The 20,189-nt window shown below is 40.1% G+C and overlaps 1 protein-coding gene across 1 annotated transcript in view; it reads right to left on the minus strand.

The window, feature by feature from the left end:
* Positions 1-16,371: 16,371 nt before the first annotated feature.
* LOC143019039 (serine/threonine-protein kinase pim-3-like) overlaps positions 16,372-20,189 on the minus strand; it is a 63,797-nt gene continuing 59,979 nt past the window's right edge. The window contains exons 6-7 of the mRNA XM_076174740.1: positions 19,522-19,731; positions 16,372-19,384 (exon numbers count right to left, since the gene is read on the minus strand). Coding sequence (XP_076030855.1) covers positions 18,938-19,384; positions 19,522-19,731 — 657 coding nt within the window. The 3' untranslated portion in view covers positions 16,372-18,937. The remainder of the gene's footprint in view (positions 19,385-19,521; positions 19,732-20,189) is intronic.

The following is a 20,189-nucleotide window of genomic DNA, read 5'->3' on the forward strand; positions in this document are numbered from 1 at the left end:
CAACACCTTCATTCAATTTAGAGCCATCGGTAAAAATTTTAAAATCTTTGACATGCTGTCGGTCATGTTCTAAGAACTTTGCTCGAACCACTTCTGGAGGAGAATTCTTTTTGACAATATTAACTGAGCAGCGTTCAACTTCTGGTACCAGCCATGGAGGGTTGTCTGGATATTTAACAGGTAAAATATGTTCATCAAGTAAACTGCTATTTCCCAGTTGATCTTTAGAACGAACATGGAGAGGCTTTGTATTAGCTCTATAGTTTACTGACAGGTTCCGATTTATCAGTTTGAAGGTTGGATTCTCTGGAGAACTTTTAATTCTTACTAGATATTGTAGACCTAGCTCCTCCCGACGAAGGTCTAAAGGAAGCTGATGACAGTCTACATAAATACTCTCCACAGGAGATGTTCTGAATGCTCCAGAGCAGATCCTTAAACCCATATTGTGAATAACATCCAGTTCTTTCAGTCTTGTTTTACATGCTGAAGAATATATTTGGCAACCATAATCCAACTTAGAGCGACATAAAGCATCATAAAGACGCAGTAATGATTTTTTATCTGCCCCCCAATCAAAACTGGACACGACTTTCAAAATATCCAAAGATTTTCTTACTTTTCACTTCAAGTTATCTATATGACTTTCCCAAGTTAGTTTTTTGTCAAATGTTAACCCTAAAAATTTAACTTCATCCTCATAAGGTAAAATTTCCCCATTTAAAATCAGATTTGGAACTTCCTCCTGACGTCTTACCTCTGGTAAAACGTACTGCCAGTCTTGGTGGTAGAAAATTTAAGACCATTATTCAAAGCCCATTTTGATGTATTATTTATAGATCTTTGTAGGTCTTGACATGCAGAAAGGGCATCATATGATGATACATATATGACAAAGTCATCAACATATAATGACCCTTTAACTCGGGGGCCAAGCGTGTTCATTATTCCATTTATAGCAACAGCAAAACAAGTACCGCTTAAAACGCTACCTTGTGGGACCCCTTCCTCTTGACAAAAGGAAGATGATAAAGTGTTTCCCACTCGTACTTTGAGATACCGATTAGATAAAAAGGAACTTGAAAATCTCAACATATTTCCCCTTACACCCATTTTATAAAACTTTTTAAGTATACCATGTCGCCAAGTGGTGTCATAAGCCTTCTCCATATCAAAAAACACTCCAATAGTTTGTTTGCTTGTAGCAAAACCTTGTTGGATCTCATTAGAGTTTTTTAAAAGAGGATCCAGGGTACTTCGGTTTTTTCGGAATCCGTATTGATGGGGAGAAAGTAAATTCTTAGATTCAAAGTACCATACCAGACAAGTGTTTATCATTTTTTCCATTAATTTACATACGCAGCTAGTCAGTGCTATAGGTCGATAGCTGGTTGGTTGAAAGGTTTTTGAACTGGAATGACGATGGAAATTTTCCAGCTCCTAGGTAAAGCCCCTGTTTTCCATATTTTATTGATGATTTTTAAGAGAAAGAGCTTAGCTTCAGCAGGGAGTTGGCGTATCATTGAGTACAAAATTCTATCCTCTCCAGGAGACGTGTCTTCAGTTGAAGACAACGCACTATGCAGTTCTTCTAGAGAGAACTCTGTATTATACTCTTCAGAAGAGTTGGATGCGAAATTTATGGTAGCTTGAAAATTTCTTATTTGTTGGAATTCTTCTGAATAATTGTTTGGACTCGAGACATCTGAGAAATGTTTCCCTAGAGTGTTCCCTACCTCACCAGGGTCAGTGATTAGATTGTTGTTTATTTTCAAAGTTGGAAGAGGTGAAGGTATAAATTTTCCATTAAGTTTGCGAATCTTTCTCCAAACAAATCGAGATGGTGTTTTTGAAGATATTCCATAGATATAATATAACCAGGATTCTCTTTTAGCTTTTCTATAATATCGGCGTTTCTTAGCCAATGCACGCTGATAAATTATCTTGGATGTTTGAGATCCAGTGGTTTTATACCTCCTATAACATTTTCTTGTTATCTTACGAAAAACATTACATTTCTTGTCCCACCAAGGAACTGCAGGCCTTCGGGGTTGGTTTCCTGTTTGAGGTATTGATTCTTCAGCACTATTTATGATTTTCTCTGATAGGTATGAATAAGCCTCCAAATGAGAGTCAAAAGAATCAAATTCCCTATCTATTTGTAAAACCTGCCTATACTTATTCCAGTCTGCCTCCTCCTCTTTCCACTTGGGTGGAGAGCAAGTAGGGATATTTTCTATATATTTCAAATGTATAGGGTAATGATCGCTGCCATGCAAATAATTGTCAACTGACCAATTAAAATCCATAGCAATATTTGATGAGCTTATGCTTAGATCAATCGCTGAATATGTATTAGTATGGATATTATGATATGTCATTGATCCATCATTATAAAGGATAATGTCATTTGCATTCAAAATGTTTTCAACAATGTTGCCATACATATCTCGATCATTTCCACCCCATAGTGGATTGTGCGCATTAAAATCTCCTAATATTAAGAATGGAGGAGGAAGCTGATTAATAAGGTTCTGTAGATCTACATTAGTGAAACCAGCTGCACCAGGCAGATAGATGGAACAAACAGTAATTGATTTTCCCAATATAGCTTTAATTGCTACAGCCTGAAGAGGTGAATTTAATCTCACAACTGCATGCTGAATGCCTTTATTTATTATAATTGCAGCTCCTCCATGTGCCCTGTCTCCAGGAGGAGTGATGTAAATATTGTAATTCAACCCAGGATTAATATATGTATTTCCAAGGTTTGTTTCCTGGAGGCAAATGATACCTGGATTACTATCCTTCATCAGCACTTTCAATTCCTCTGCTCGAGTACGAAGACCCAGGCAGTTCCATTGGAGGATGTTGAAGGTGAAAATAATTTATTTTTTCTTGGATACAGCCAAATTATCTTTGGACTGGAATTCTGGGGTATTTTTATTAAAAGACTTGAAGTTGTAATTTAGTCTCTTTACCTTGGAGCCCTGATCTTTACTTTTAGAATCAGGCGATAATGTCTTTCTCTTTATGTCTTGTTTATTCTTTTGAGGGTTAGATTTTTCATTTTTCTTTCCTTTCAATTCAGAGGTACTTACCCGTCTAACCCCGGAATTACTGTCAGTAGAAATCTCCATTTCAGAAGAGCCCAAAGGTTTAATACTGCTTTTGAAATGTGATGTTCCACTCTGCATTTGATTAGAGTTGTCTGCACCTACCAAATTCAATTCACAGCACGAGCTGGATGATGCCATATCTTTAAAAGGTGTAGTAGAATGTGATGGTCCAAAAGGATCATGGGCGGTAAACTTATTAGATGTTTCTAATACAAAATTTTGAGAAGCTGGTCTACCTTTCTTTGGTCTAGGGGGGGTCCAGAATCCATCTTTGGATTTCGAGATGTTGGTTTTCTGCTTGACTGAAGATGAGGAGATTGTTGGAAGGACACTAGGCTTGGAAGAGGTGGTGGGTAGAACTACAATTGTGTTCTCGCTATGAACTGTAGAGGTGTTGTCTAATGAAACAGGGGCATCCCTTTTATTCATTCCAGATTGAACGTTAGGATCATTGTTAGACTTCTTGGCAGCATCTGCGTAGGTAAATAGTGGATTTTTGTTTCTTTTAAGTTTATATTTAGCAGCTGCAAAACTGATGTGCTCATTGGCTGCTGTTTCTAGCACTTCACCTTCAAATTTGTAGATTGGGCAGCGACGCCAATTTGGTGAATGGCCACCTCTACAATGAAAACAGAACCTTTCTTTTTCACAAGTTTCACCTAGTGCATGCATACCTGAACATATATAACATTGTGCATTGTTAGGACATTTTTCCTTAATGTGACCAAGTCAAAGCAATGATGACATTGCATAGGTCGTGCTTTAAATTTCTTAACTTGTAAATTTAAACGACTAATCTTTACATAGTCTGGAAGGTAAGGTGAATGAAAAGTGAGCTGTATGGCACCATTAATTCCTTTAAGTTTTTTTACAGCTAATATAATATCAGGACATCGTCTAAGGATCTCTTCTTCATTAAAGTCACAAATCTTTGCAGTATACAACCCCTCTAGCGGTGTTAAATGATCTATGAGGGGTTATGGCCTCTACAACATTGCTAGGTTGATCTTTAAAAGATGATAATAAAATAGCCTGACTTTTGCTGACTGCCTTAATATTTTCTTTCCATACTTTTTTACATTTCCATCTGGAATGGATCCTACAAATTCTTCCAGATTCTCCCAGGCCTTTATTAGATTACTTTGTCCCTCTTTATATGTAGCGATATGCCAAATGGGAATTTGCATTTTCCTGTTCTTTGGATCTTTGCCATTTGGTTCAGAAATTTTAGGAATAAAATCACCATCTCGTCTTCCTTTTTCTTTATATATTCAATTACTTCTTGGGCTGAAAAAGCCTTTTCATATGTAATATAGAGATTAAAAAACTGCTCATTACAAGAAACCTTTAACTTCATTCGTTCTACAGGTCCAAAATTCTTTGCCGTCTCATAAACTTTGTAATTTAAGTCTAAACCAACATTAGGGCTGAATATGACTCTTAAATTTTTGTTTACATTTTTGACACCTGTTTAGTCATCCTGGTGTCCCGGTGAAGACTTTTCTTTATTTCTATTTTTCCGCTGTGGTTTAGCGGAATACGGTTCCAGTGTGATGAAAGACTGTGGGCTTTCATCTCTAGAACCAGTAGAGGCCTTGCTCATATCCTTGGTCATGCATAGGTCGTCAGCGTTGGGAGAGTTCTCTCTTAATGGTTTGTCTTGACCGCAGTGAGGGTGACCTTACTGGGGGCGGTTCCCCAGTCAGGTGGTTTTGAGGCAAACTATGTTTGGGGCACCTTTTCTAGCCCCCTCCCATGTGGGGTGAGCAGAGTGGATCCTGAGTAGGGCTGCTCAGTCATGTGGGTAGCTACCGAACCGTGCTGTTGCCTCGATCCCAATACGAGAGCGATTTATCTTGCCCAAACCGCCTATGTGTAGTTCGTGACTAGAGGCTTCCAGAGATCACCTTCTCCTGCCCCCATCGTCACTAGCCATCGCCATAGGGCTTTCTTTTGCCGCTACTGAGAGGGGCGGCTGAAAATTAGGTCGGAGGGATGGAACAGCAAGCGGAAGAGAAGAGAAGAGTGGAAAAGTAAGTTTAAGAGGAAGCCCTGTGTGGGGAAACAAGAGCCCCGCCCGGGGATCGGCATTAGTCGCCTCTTACGACACGCAGCCGACGTGGCGGGGGCTATATTCTATATTACACCCCCTAGCCCCAGGGGGTTGCATCCGATTTATCTTTTTTAAAACCTTTAAAATATCTACAAAATTTAATTATGGGTAACTTCCATGTTGGGGTAACTGGTAATTTAATCAGGCAGATCCAATTTGTGATATTTATAGTCTCCAGTATTTTTCTTATTCTAAAACTAAACGGTCTAGGATATCTTGGATGATTTTCATAAGTTATTAAAATAATTTCTGTTGGTTGTAGTAAATGCTCTTGATTCAAGGAGTCTGTCCTAAACCAATACCGGATGATAGATGACTGTTGGTATAGTTCTAGAGGAATCTCTCCAGCATCAATTAGTAAACTGGGGATGGGGGAAGATTTGAAAGCTCCTGTTGCCAAACGTATGCCATTGTGGTGTACTGAATCTAGGATCTTTAGATGTTTGCTTGATGCAGAAGAATAAATTTCACATCCATATTGTAGTTTGGTAATTAATTATCAGAGATTTATGTATTCTTAATATTGTCTGTATCTGCTCCCCAGTTTGTATTTGATCAAACTTTTAAAATGTTTAAAGCCTCTTGACATTTGGTTTTAATATGTTTCATATGGGGGATCCAAGTAAGTTTATCAAATACGAGACCTTTATCTATTGCCATATAGATAAAGGTCTGGGTCTGGGCGTATCCCTCTAATGCGACAGAAGTGCATGATTATTGTTTTGCTGGTAGATATTTTAAATCCTTGTTTTTCTGCCCAGTTGATGATCTTGTTGATAACGAGTTGTAGCTTCCTTTCTGCTACAGGCATATAGGTAGCAGTGAAGGATATCGAGAGGTCATCTATACAGAATGTGCTTAATATCTTATCTGGTATAATATTTGCTACCCCATTTATTGCCAAAGCAAAAAGTGTTACACTAAGTATACTCCCTTGTGGAACACCCTCTTCCTGGCATCTCTTATCTGATAGAGTATTACCAATTTTAACTTTGAAATATCTATGGGATAAAAATGCTTTAATATATAGGGGTAATTCTCCTCATAGACCACAATCATGAATGGTCTTAAGAATTCCATGTCTCCATGCAGTGTCATATGCCTTTTCTATATCAAAGAATACAGTTATATGATGTTGCTTTGAGGTGTATGCTTCACATATGGAGGTCTCCAGCTGCATTAGGACATCTATTGTAGGATGCAATTTTCTAAATCCACATTGTGATGGTGATATAATATTACGCTCGAGATACCACACAAGTCTTGTATTTACCATTTTCTCCATTATTTTGCCTAGACAGCAGGTTAAAGCAATAGGACGGTAACTGGAAGCTGAATATGGGTCTTTTCCTGGCTTTAGAAAAGATAATACAAAAGCCGTTTCCCATTTGGTTGGGTATTTGTGCTCCCGCCACACTCTATAATACTTATCACAAAGTTTTGTATTCCTTGTAGTATGTTTAACCCATTAAACTCCGATGACAAGATGTCTTGTCATTTGGTCAAATAAAACAAAAAATCATAAAACACCAAAATGTTTGATCAAACACCAGAAAAATATGACGTCAGTCCTCGCTTCGCTCGCAGCGAAGCGAGGACTGACGTCATATTTTTCTGGTGTTTGATCAAACATTTTGGTGTTTTATGATTGTTTGTTTTATTTGACCAAATGACAAGACATCTTGTCATCGGAGTTTAATGGGTTAAACATTTCATAGGGGATCATATCTGGACCAGGGGCTGTATTTCTGCATCTATCTTGGGCAGCATCAAATTCTCTTTCTGTAAAGGGTATGTTGTATGATTCTGTCTTGTCTGATGAAAAATCTTAATGTTGTTGTTCTTCTTTTATTCTGTATTGGTGTCTTGGGCAAGACGAGCAAAATGGTCAGCCAAAATATTACTAACTTTTATTGAATCTGTGACAAGGATATTGTTAACTAAGCACCGGTGGAGGGTTGGGTGTAAATTTCCCTGCTATCTTATTAATTTTTTTCTAAATACTGTGGATGGGTGTTCGACAATTGATGGTAGATACAAAGGATGCCCATGATTGTCTTCTGGCAGCTTTCATGGCTTTAAGAAATCTAGCTCTGCATTGTTTATAGATGATCATATTTTCAATTGTTCAATGTCTGCGGTAATGAGTAAGTGATGTTCTTGTAGTTTGATGTAAAATTCTGAGCTCTTCAGACCACCATGGAACTGGGCACCACTTAAAGAGCCCTGTAGTTTTTGGTATAGAGTGCATATCTGCTGTATGAAAAGTTCCATTTAACAAGTCAATAGCATCTTCTGGAGTTGGAAAGTCATTTGCATCGCCATCGATTTCACTTAGTTTTTTAAACTTATCCAATCTGCTTTGTCAATATTCCACTTTGGTGACCTTTGAGTCATCTTTGGGTCACCATTGGTTTCAATTATTATCGATGCATGGTCACTTATGCCAGTCATCATTTGGTCTCCATCTGAAATCATTTGTGCAGTTGGGACTAGAAATTGTAAGATCTAGACAAGAGACAGTACCTGTTTGAATATGGTAATGGGTGGACTCCCCAGTATTAAAAAGTCCTAGATCTTCATATTCTATAACTGAAGCCATAATATTCTCTTTTTGGTTTGTAGTAACATCTCCCCATAGTGGGTGTCTGCCATTTAGGTCACCCATAATGAGAAACGGCCACGGGAGTTGATTAATCAAAGTTACTATTCCCTCCCGGGTAACCATGGTGTTTGGGGGCAGGTAAAGAGAGCATAAGGTGCATTTTCTTTTTAATTGTATTTGAACTGCTGCTGCTTGTAATGTTGTATTTAAACTAATTGGAAAATGAGGAATATCTCTTCGTACATAAACGAGACATCCTCCAGGACTTCCCGCTTCTATATTATATGAAGTTCTAAAAGATATTTATTCTCTTGGACAGGGTGTATGTTCATCCAACATTGTTTCTTGTATGCATACACCTACTTTGCTCGAAGTCCCTGACAGTTCCACTGTATTAGTGATGTGAATGTATCTATTTTCTGGGGGGAGGTCCTTTATTCAAGGTCGTTTTTGAGTTTGTCTTTATGAGCTTTTTGTGAAGATGGTTTTTCTTCAGTAGCTATTTTGGTAGTTTTGGCTTTTGCTCCTTTATCTTTTTCTTGTAATACATTTCTTTGGAGTTGATGGAGAGGGTGAGGGTGTTCTTGTTTTGTTTTTTGTTTCAATCTCCATTGAGTCCAGTAGTGATTCTGCCTGAGACACTACACTGGAAGATGGAGAATTGGGGGGTTGCCCCTCTTTTCTATATGAAGTGTTTTTATGAACAGGTGGTAGGATATCTGCCTTAGTGTTTTGTGTTCTTGCCGAGGTATGTTGGTTACCTGGCCCTGAATGTTGGGCTGCTACCCCAGAGGTTGAGGTTTCATTCACAGAGGAGGGATTTGTTGAATGGGGTGGATTTCTTAAGGTAGTATGAGCATTTGCGGATTCTGCCAGAGATATTTCGCTAGAAGGTGGTGGTGAATTGGAGGGTTGCCCTCTTTATTATGCATTATGTTTTTATGATCAGAAGGTAGTATATATGTCTTAGTGTTTAGTGTTCTCATCAAAGTATGTTGATCACCTGGCCATGAGTGTTGTGTTTCTAAGAGGTTGAAGTCTCATTAACAGTGGGGGGATTTGTAGAACAAGGTGGATTTCTTGGGGTGGTAAGATCGTTTGCGGATTCTGCCTGAGACACTACACTGGAGTTGTGAAGGGGGATTTGAGGGTTGCACCTCTTTTCTATGTGAAGTGTTTTTGTAATCTGGAGGTAGAATATCTCTGTGCTTGGTGTTCTCACCATAGTATGTTGATTATCTGGCCTTGAATGTTGGGTTGCTACACCAGAGGTTGAAGTCTCATTTGTAGTGGAGAGATTTGTAGAACGAGGTGGATTTCTTGGGGTGGTAAGAGCATTTGCATAGCTCTTTTTTCTTCCTAAGAGTCGTTTAGTATGTCCTATCATGACATACTCAGTATAAGCTTTATTTATAGCTGCTGTTTCAAATTTGTATTCTTCACATACTCTATTAACTGGTTTGTGATCCAATTGATAATTGATACATTTGGGAGTATCTAAGCATTGGCCGTGTGTTGGGCCAGAGCAATTACCACATATCTCATTATTCTTACATATCTTTGATGGATGGCCAAATTTAAAACAATTATAGCACTGTAAAGCTTTGGGATGGAAAGGTCTAATTCTCACCCTTTCATTTTCAATTGCCATACAAGTCGGTATATTGCTATCCTCAAAAGTAAGTATAATTACATTACTGTTTGGGATCTTTTTCACTTTCCAAATAGATGTGGGGCACATTTCTAATATTTCTAGTTCAGTCAACTCATATAAGTCTTTATCATGGATAACACCTCATAATTAAAATTTTGGTGGGGACTAATCTTTTCTATTATATCACTATTTTCAACATTTCATCATACAGAGCATCTTGGATGGTGTCCGATTTGGCATAAACAAGTATTGAATTCGTACCAAATCTTGTTATATCTCCATTCTTAATGCCACCTACCCTCTATTGAAGGTATCTGTTAAATTCATAGTACATACATATACCAAAGGCTTTTTCCCCTTACAAGGGGGGGGGTTAGCCAAAAAGAAAAAAGGCATAGAAACCACTCCCACCCATTCCATTTCTTACATATTCCACTCCCCTCCACCCTCCCTCTTATCTTGGCACCTCCTGGATGACTAGTCATCCCTGCATCCTGTCCACTGCCCTGGGTCAGAAGCAGTGTCACAAGACACAGCACATCCACAGCAAGGCAACTTCATAAATTCGGCGACCCCCCCTCTCCGTCCCCTCATGCAGAAAAGGAGAAGACTATGAGAAATCCCTTCGGGCTGCATCAAAACTTTTCTCATACTTCCTCTCCCCCCATCCCCCACCCACTCCCCCTCATGCATCACAGCATCATCTATACACCCCTATCATCCATTCACCCCTATCTTCTGTCCTCTCCCATCCTTTCTCAACAGACATTCCTCTTTTTTAATGCCCCTTTCACCCCATTCATCCATCTCATCCTAGGATGCCCCCTCATATTCACTCCTTCCACCTCTGCCTTCCACACTTTTTACTAATCTTTCTTCACTCATTCTTTCCATGTGTCCAAACCATCCTAATACTTTTTCATCAACCCTATCTCCCAGTTCTCTTTCAACCCCTGTTCTCCACCTCGCCTCCTCATTTCTCACTATCTAGCCTAGTAACCCCTATCATACTTCTCAGACATTTCATCTCTAACACATTCAGACTCCTTCTCTTTTCCTCTTTCATGTTCCATGTTTCTGTGCCGTACAGTGCTGTTGGCACAATCACTCCTTCATATAGCCTCCTCTTAGCATCCATTCCCAGATGTCTATTTCTCATTACACTCTCAATCTACATTCTACCTCCACCCCCACTCCTCCCTTTCCTTCCATATTCACACCCAAGTATCTAAAACTATTCACTTCCTCCAGTCTTTCACCCTTTATGCTCACTTCCAGCCTGCTGTCACTCTCTCCCCTTCTACATCTCACCTTACTTTTGCCCACATTTGTCTCCAGCTTCCTTCTTTCACACACCTTCTCAAACTCTGTCACTAACTTCCTCAATCCCTCCTCTGATCCTGCTACAAGCGCAGTGTCATCAGCAAACAACAGCTGGCTCACCTCCCACTTTTCTCCATTTTCTTTTATCATCTCCAACCCGACCCACTACCCTTGCATTCACCTCTCGCATGACCCCATCCATGTAAAGATTGAACTGCCAGGGCGACACAACACATCCCTGAAGAAGTCCCACCTTTACCTCAAACCATTCACTCTCCATTTCTAATCCTAACAAGCTCTACTACTCTCGTAAAAACTCTTGACTGCTCTTAACAGCTTTCCTCCTATCCCATATATCTGCAGTACCTTCCACAGTGCCTTCCTGTCTACCCTGTCATAAGCCTTTTCCAGATCCATAAAAGCTCATCCTTTCCTTTTCCTATAGCTTTCTCACATATCTGTCTTACCACAAAAATCTGATCTACACAACCCCTACCTGTCCTAAACCCACACTGTTCCTTACCAATTACTCCCTCTGTTCCTTTCCTAATCCTCTCAATCAAGACCTTCCCCTAAATCTTCCCAACTACACCAAGCTGATCCCTCTGAAACTAACTCAATTGTCCCCCTTTCCCTTGTAAAGCGGAACTATACAGGCACTCCTCCAGTCCTCCGGCACTCTACCCCCTCTTAAACAAACATTAAATAGCCTCAGCAGCCAGTCCACCATAACATTCTGCATGGCATCCATCCAACCCAGGTGCCTTACCTGCTCTCATTATAACAGCTGCTTTCACTTCCTTATTTCTCCTCCATTTTCCTCATCACTCATTTTCTTAGCCCTTCCCACTGCAACCACCTTTCCTCCCTATCCTCCTTCACATTTAGCAACTCCCTAAAATACTCTGCCCACCTTCCTCTCACTGCCTTCTCTTCCATTATCATCTCTCCATCTGCACTTTTTACCTTTTCTTCTCTACCAAATTTGCCTCCTCTCAATTTCCTTCCAAAACATCTTTTTATTACTTTCAAAATTTCCTTTCATACTCTTACCCCATTGGAGAAATTACAGCTGGCAACATTGGAGCAGAGAAGGGAAAGAGGCAACCTGTTGACCATCTTCAGAATTATTAAAGGTATGGAAGTTCTCGATAGAGATGACCTATTGAAATGGGACAAGAGAGAAACAAGAGGACAGGATAAAAAGCTAAAGAAGGACAGTTGCAGAAGAGACCTGAAAAAGAACAGTTTCCTGCACAGAGTGATCGATGTCTGGAACAAACTAAACAGTGAAACAGTGAATGCCAGAACTATACACGAGTTCAAGAATAAATTGGATGTGGAGATACAAAAATGGGTCACAATGAACATAGCTCTCATCCCGTAAAATACAACTAGGTAAATACATCTGCTCTCCTCTTTGCTTCCTTTATCTTATGCTTAACTTCCCTTCTCTTTACTTTGTACCTCACGATTCCCTCATCCTAATTTGTAGCCAACCTATGAATGCCTGCTTCTTCTCTTCTACACCTTTCTTTACTTCCTCATCCCACCACTCACTACCCTTCTATTTCCTCCTGCCCTCCTTGTTCCACACACCATCTTTGCACACCTTATGACTCCCTCCTTGAACCATCCCCATTCCTCCTCCACTCCTAGTTCTACTCTATCCTTTACTCCCTCCCACTCCTCTCAGCTTCTTATACAGTAGAACCTCTACATATGAATTTAATTCGTTCCAGGACCTACTTCGTATGTTGAAATGGTCGTATGTTAAATCAAATATTCCCATAAGAATACACTAATTCGTTTAATTCGTCCCACAGCCCAAAAACCTATAACTCCTTAATAAATATTGTACTGCAGATAATTACACAGCAATAAAACAAATACATTACTGTATATAAGATGTAAAAAAATAATTTATAAGGAAATAATCAATAAAAAGGGGTTTTTATTGTCACTACCTTAGACAGGCAAACGGAGGTGAAGGCTTGGCGATGCAGGAGACGGTAGATGTGGGTAGAGGTTGTGACTGAGATACGTATCGTAACTTAGGCTACTCTAACTTACACTAGGTGAACTTTAAACTAACGTAGCTTATATATGCGAAACTTTGACAACTTCGTATGTTGGAAATTACTTCGGGTGTAGTCAAATATTAGATTGAATTTCATATCATATATTGGAAAATTCGTATGTTTAGGCATCGTAAGTAGAGGTTCTACTGTACTTTTTTTCTCATTTAAGCAGTTCACTAAATACCTCCCTACCTTCTGCCCTTTTCCTCTTTCTCCACCTATTCTCCACTCAATTTACCTTCCACCAGAAAATGATCTGATATTCCCCCACTCTCTCCCCTTAGAATATGTACATCCTTAACTCTTCCTACCATACTCCTGGTCACCACTATATAGTCCATTAATGCTTTATCTGTCACCCTTCCATCCACTACCCATCTGGGGGTATTGGCTGCATGTTATTGTGGCAAAATAGCATGCAGTTGATACTTTGGGGTCTATATGGGACACCCCTACAGACCAGAGCCACACATTTCATCTGATAGAGGAAAAATCTGTTCATAGAGAAATGACAACACTTTTATACTACAACTATCCCTCCGTTATGCTGTCCCCAACCCCTTGTTACTGTCCTGTACCATTTCTCTGAATATTCATTTCCATTCTTCGCCTACCCTGTGGTGGGGGAAGAGAATGCTATCACCAAGTCTTTCAACAACAACAACAACAACAAAAACTAAGTGGGTCTGGGAGTTTTCCAACCAGTGCCCTAAGGTTTGGGTCTTTTAATGTGTGTGGATGTGGTACAGATGAGTAAAAGGGAAGAGATAGGCAGTATGTTTGTGAGAAGAAAGATGGATGTGATGGCTTTGAGTGAAACTAAAATGAAAGGAAAGGGCAACCAAGTTTGGGAGTGTTGCTGGGAGGTACTCAGGAGTGAAGAGATAAGTAAGTGGGTAGTGGAGTGGAAGGAGATTTCATCAAGGTTGATGTGGATGAAGGTCAAGCTGGGAAGGGAGATGTGGGTTTTTGTAAGTACGTATGGACCTGGTAGTGAGAAGAGCATAGAGGGGGAGGCTTTTTGGGTAGATGTAAATGAGTGCATAGAGGGATTAGGGTGAAGTGTCAATGTAGTTGTATTGGGAGACCTTAATGCTAGGGTAGGAAATGAACCAATAGACAGTGATTGGGAAGTACGGAGTTCCAGGTAAAAAGTCGTAGTGGAGAATTGATGGTGATGCGTCTTGAAAGAGTTGATGGTAGCAAATGGTGTTTAGGAAGAAAGTCAAGCATAAGTACACAAATTTATAGTAATTAAATTTTTCTTCCTTAGCCTTAATTACTATCAACATAGGATGTTGGGGATTTTCTTTTATAGTATTATCTTGATAGTTATCTGAATTCCATTCTGCAGGTTTATATACATCTAGATTTCTAGAAACCTTATCTGTTAAGGCTCCTTTGACTTGATTGTAAATTTTCAGGGTATGAAGTTTCTGCACAGGTTAAAGGCATCTTCATGCTTATGAAACGTTACCCAAGCTTCCCATTTTTTCTCAATGTCAAGAAATTTCATTGAATTTCTATTAGTTCCAAATTTGCTCGGAGTAGATATATCATCATAGTTTCACTGTATTGGAATATCTTATGTGCACAACTTTCAATTGTTTTATATTACTATCAGTATTTAGGGGTGTCAAAGAATGGTCTTTTTTCGAGCACGAGGTCATCTGTGCTTGGGATTTTTCTGCATCTTTATTGCAATGAGGGTGACATTACTGGGGGCGGTTCCCCAGTCAGGTGGATGCGAGACAAACTATTTTTAGGGCACCTTTTCTAGCCCCCCTACCCATGTGGGGTGAGCATATACTGTATATATAGATACTGTACATTACATACACTCACTATCCGAGTTACAACCTGCGCGACTTGCGTCCACCCATACTTACAACCACATTCAGCAGATGCCTACATGCACATACGAGTTTACTGGTTTACTGTACGTTTGCACGTGGCGTCCAGCATCCCGTATGACAGTTATGGCAGCACAGCACAGCATCTCACCAAGGTTGCGCTGTCTGATATAATTATGGTATTTCTACCATAATTTAGTGTGTGTCCACCATCTACCATGTACCATAATTTTACTGGAATTGAAATTATACCGTATTTCGATTCCCAGTTCCCACCAATAATCAGGGCAGGTGGGAATGGTCAGAAAGGGCAGTTTTGCCAGATCGGTGATGCACGCTTCCCCGAAAACCAAGAGTCGGTTTACAGTAGTCCTGGATTCGTACTTTTCATTCTGGTTCGAGTTTTCTATTGGTCGAAAGTCGAAAGCTGTAGTGTACAAACATGGATACAAATAGCTTTAACCCAAGTCTATGATATTCCTGGAGTTCTGAAGTATAATATCTTATATTCAACAAGACAATACATCTCACTGTACTATTCCATCATCCATCATTCCATCATCATTCCGTCATCCAGGTGCTGCTCAGATGAGAGGGAGGGTGGGAGGGGTGTGGAGTGTATTTAGGGATGAAATGGGTGGGAGTGTATTTAGGGATGAAATGGGTGGGAGTGTTTTTATGCCTTTCCCTTTTTGGCTACCTCCCTTGGAAGGGGGAAAAAGCCTTTGTATATGTATGTACTATTCCATGCATAAAATATTTGATGAAATAACGTTATGCTATGATTATCACTCTTTTCTTACGAAGAGACCAAACGTTTTCGCATGGGAGGCGACAATTGAACCCAGTGCATAGAAGCGAATCTTGTACTCGTTTTCATGTACATTTGAGGGAATTATTTTAAACGGTTTTAGCCTTTATTACTTCCTCTTTATTAATTATGCCTTGACCAGTGGATACCAACGAATCCCCCATGGTGCCTCGCCAGACCTACTGCCTGATCTTTCCCTCGACCGTACGCACGAAGAAAGTGTAGATGACGTGCAACCAAAGAGTGGATTTTAATTTTTTTGTTTTTTACATGCATATTTTCTATTTTTTATATTTTGTATCTGTTAATTTGTATTTTCAGTCTAATAAGAATCCTGTGTAATATATTTTCTTTCTTTACCCTATCCTATTAATTTATTAATTTATTATTTATTATAACAATCAAATAGTATTGGATATTTTGCATACACCGAGAATGTTCTACAATGAGGCCACAAACGAAACATTTGAGCTGGATTTACGCTCTGCATCATACGTTCTTGAGTATACACCTCGAATATATACAGTCCGAGTTACGACCGGTTGGTCGGAACCGATCTAGATCGGAACTCGGATAGTGAGTGTGTGTGTATCATATATATATATAGTAGGGGGAAGAATTATATGGAGGGGAAAGATATGGCAGGCACCCGTCCTCTTCCCAGCTTTCCTTACAATGTCCTTTTGGTTTCATGATGGGCCACCTTTCTACGCAAGAAGGGCATGGTCTCGGCCCGGTCTGATGAGGTGACATGCATTTTGTTGGTAGCTGCACAGGGTGACTGATGCAGGATCTTAATAATAAACAAGAGGCATGGGAGATAGAAATTATAATTAAGAGGTAGGACATGGAGTGGAATGGACAAAAGATTTCTACATGGGAAAGAGACCATACTTCAATCCAATTGATGCATATAATCACCCATCCAGTACAAACCCCATTAGGTCCGTCACCCAAGCAAGAGCTAAAATCTATCAAGGCAATTTTCTTTTAAAATGCTAGAATTGTAAAGTTTATTTAATAAAACAGGTCATTTTTTTTCCACAATAAACAAGGTGTTCACATGTCACCCTCAAACTATGTCCTAGTGCAGGCCATCAACCACTCACAAATACATACACAATACATGGATCCCACAATGGTTTTCTAATGTTGCACTTTTGCTATGACCTTGCATCATCTCATTTCCCCATCTTGCATTACCACCCACTTATCAAGTTTTCTGCCCTCACAAAATATGAATACAACTTCTACACCTGGGAGATAAAACAGACTTTAGGCTACCTAATGAAAAAAAATTCCATTGAAAGACCAATGCACAAGCTACTAAGACCCTTTTCAATTACTTTACTGGCCAGTTAAGATATTGGCACTTGCCTATTGGCTATTTCCTATTAAAACCCACACCTACAAAAATCAGTCCCTCAATTTATCTTTAAGGCACAGTAGTGTAATGGACAAAACCATCTGCAATGCATCAAAGATGTAGGAAGGGTAGTCTTTTCTATACATATGACAAATTACTATCATCTGGCAAACTGATGACGCAGAATACCACACCATTTACACAGGGGCTGGCACCTGCACTAGGACTCTTGTGACACTAGCAATTCCCTTAAGAGTTCACATAGATTACATAATTTTTACCAATCAGCTGAGAAGACTATGTACACACATGGGTAGGGCTAAATATCCTGAATAATTGACTGCAAATGATCTAGCCTAGAGAACAAGCGAGTACAGATAGTAAGAAGGTGCTGCATCAATCTCATCTAATTTGACCATCATGACACCTCACTGCTATCCTAATTTGAAGATTTTAATTACAATAGTGAATACTGTAGTTGTAACCACCCTTCCACACACTGCATAGATTAATCCTCATCTTCATTTAGAGTACCCACCATACCTTTGCTACATGGCACATTTGGCCATACCTGGTCAATACACCATACCACTTCAAGTTATTTGTACACTCAATTAGGAAAGATTATGTATTCTTTGTAAACATTCATTTTGGAGATGTACAGTGCCCTTTTCATTAATGTTTGTTGCTTCAGAGCTATAAAGAAACAGGAAACAGCTTTCTGTTTTTGTCAAGACGTCAATTTGCTTCAGGGATTCTTCATAGGGTGTCAACAGTCATCTCAGATGACCTCTTAAGTTGTCATAGGTCCTGGGTTGGAACTACACATGGAAACGTTATGCAAGATTGTGCACAAGGTACTGTGAACCAAAGTAACCAAATGCCAATGGACATAGTTTGGAAGATCAATAAAAATAGCAGTCCTTGGAACTATGAGCACTGTGCTGAATCAATTGGAATCGCAGTCACATTCTAATGCAATCTTATTTGTCATGTACACTTTGCACAACCGATGATCACATCACCATGCTCCCCATACACAACCCTTCTAATGACACCTAGTTCAAACACTGCCTAAATCAAGCCAGACTTCTCTAGTTTTTTGGTTGGTTGTATCTTTGTTGAGCAAGTCTTCATCCTTACTTCATCACCACCATCCATCTCTCCTAAAGCAAACACACCTCAGCAATAACTCAAGTCTTAAGATCTATGCATGGGATACTCTAATGTACAATATTTACACACCCATCATGCATGCTGAAGCACCAAAATAAATTAAAATGCCACTATCATTACTTGCTACTGTAAAAAGATAAAATTGGTTTCATCAACGATGCTGGGCTACAAAGATTAAGAATGACATGCATTAGTGGCGTTGGAACTGCTTGGGAAGTGGGGGTTTCTCACAGGCACTGATAAGCTTCTCCCTTGCTCCTACCATCAACTGCATGCACACATGCATGCCAAAAGCTATAGAAACAGCAGAATGTATAAGGGAGGTAGGGTGGGTTGGGATATTGGTTGAAGATCAAGGAAATGAGGTAGATCATCGAATCCATTGTTCCAGTTCTCTATTACAGGAAACCCACAGCTTTCATGAAAGGGTAAGGCCACATGTTCAGTTCATAGGTCATGCGGAGCAGAGACAGTGTCTGGAAATAGAGTGTAGGACAATGTAGTACAAGGTGCCGTCTTACATGTACAACAGTGTATAATGGTACCACTTAGTAAGGGGACACCAAGCTGAACATAAGTACAAACCCTATGGGGTCTTTGATCTCCCACTAATGCTTTTTCACTTTTGTTTTAGACTGCCCCAATAAAATCTCAAAGGTTTGTTATTTGTAGAATGTTTGTTGCCTGTGTTGAGGATACATTAAGTGTAGTTTTTATGAGCTATTTATATGGTGGTATCAGGTTCTGCTGGAAGAGACCAGATCACAGGATATGCCCAAGATATGGATAAACCAAAGGAAAAGGAATTGGGTAGTATGGTGAAAAGACCAGCAGTCTCAAAGAGGCAAGGGACCAGAACACCAAGAACAGGTCAACAGTCGGAGAGCAAGTTCAAGACTGCGAAATAATAAGCATTTGTTGCGACCCTCAGATGATTCAGAAGACAAGGAGGAGGAGGAGGCGGAGGCAGAGGTGGAGGCAGGGGCGGAGGCGGAAGCAGGGGTAGAGGCGGAGGAGGAGGAGGAGGAGGATGATGCGCTGTGGGCAACTGCTGGACGTGACTTAAGCCAAGGGTGCTCCAAGAGCTGTTCCAGGGAGGGCCGCTCTGAAGGAGGGATGCTGAGACACCACCTGATAACTTGCCGACACTCCTCGCTCAACTCTACCTCGAAGGTCAGTTGTGCTGCAAGGATCTCTGCATCATCCGCGAATGGGACCTTGCCACAAACCATGTCATAGAGGAGCACACCCAGGGACCACACTGTTGCAGGAACACCCTCATACTGCCAAGAATAAATATCAACATGTTAATTGAAGGCAACCTACAGTGTCAATGTGATATATATTCGAGTACACCATTGTTCAACCCATCAAATGAATGGGAGCTATAGTGATCCCTTCCTTGGCCACTGACACTTACCTTGCTGTACTGAATCCATTCTGGTGGGGAGTACACCCTTGTGCCATCAAAGTCCGTGTAAGATTCTTCAGTCAGGAGTGCCCCTGCCCCAAAGTCAATGAGGCGTAGGGAAGGACTCCCCTCCGTGTCGTATGTGACCAGAAGATTCTCATCCTTAATATCGCGGTGGACCACGCCCGCAGAATGACAGTCCAGCAAGATATTAACAACCTATATGAAAAGGAAAACAAGAAAATTATTGGAAGCCAGTAATACAGTACAAAAGCAGTGGTGTATAAAGCAGACCATTGTCATGTTTCCACCATGACCATGACATTACACAACAGAGGCGAGCATCACACACACACGATGTGGAAGACTTGGACGCCGGCAGCGGAGGAATACGAAATTGAGGCCTCCTGCCAGCAGAGGTCAGAGGGCACATAAATCAAATGAAGAAAAGAAGTAGGACCCCCACTTCCATGCCCCATCATTTATATATAGTAGATAGCTATTAGTGACTATATTGCAAGCCCTCTTCACACAAGAATACAAGAATAAAGATATTGGTAAATTGTGTGGAGCTGGGTAAATAGAAATAGGATAGGTTACATAGACATACATTGGCACCTGTGCCATGGCACTGGTGTTGTACGGCTGTAGCATAAAAAAGAAGCACGGGCATTTTC

Source organism: Oratosquilla oratoria, chromosome 36 (assembly GCF_046742065.1).
Source record: "Oratosquilla oratoria isolate Oo_2021 chromosome 36, ASM4674206v1, whole genome shotgun sequence".
NCBI classification, from domain to species: domain Eukaryota; kingdom Metazoa; phylum Arthropoda; class Malacostraca; order Stomatopoda; family Squillidae; genus Oratosquilla; species Oratosquilla oratoria.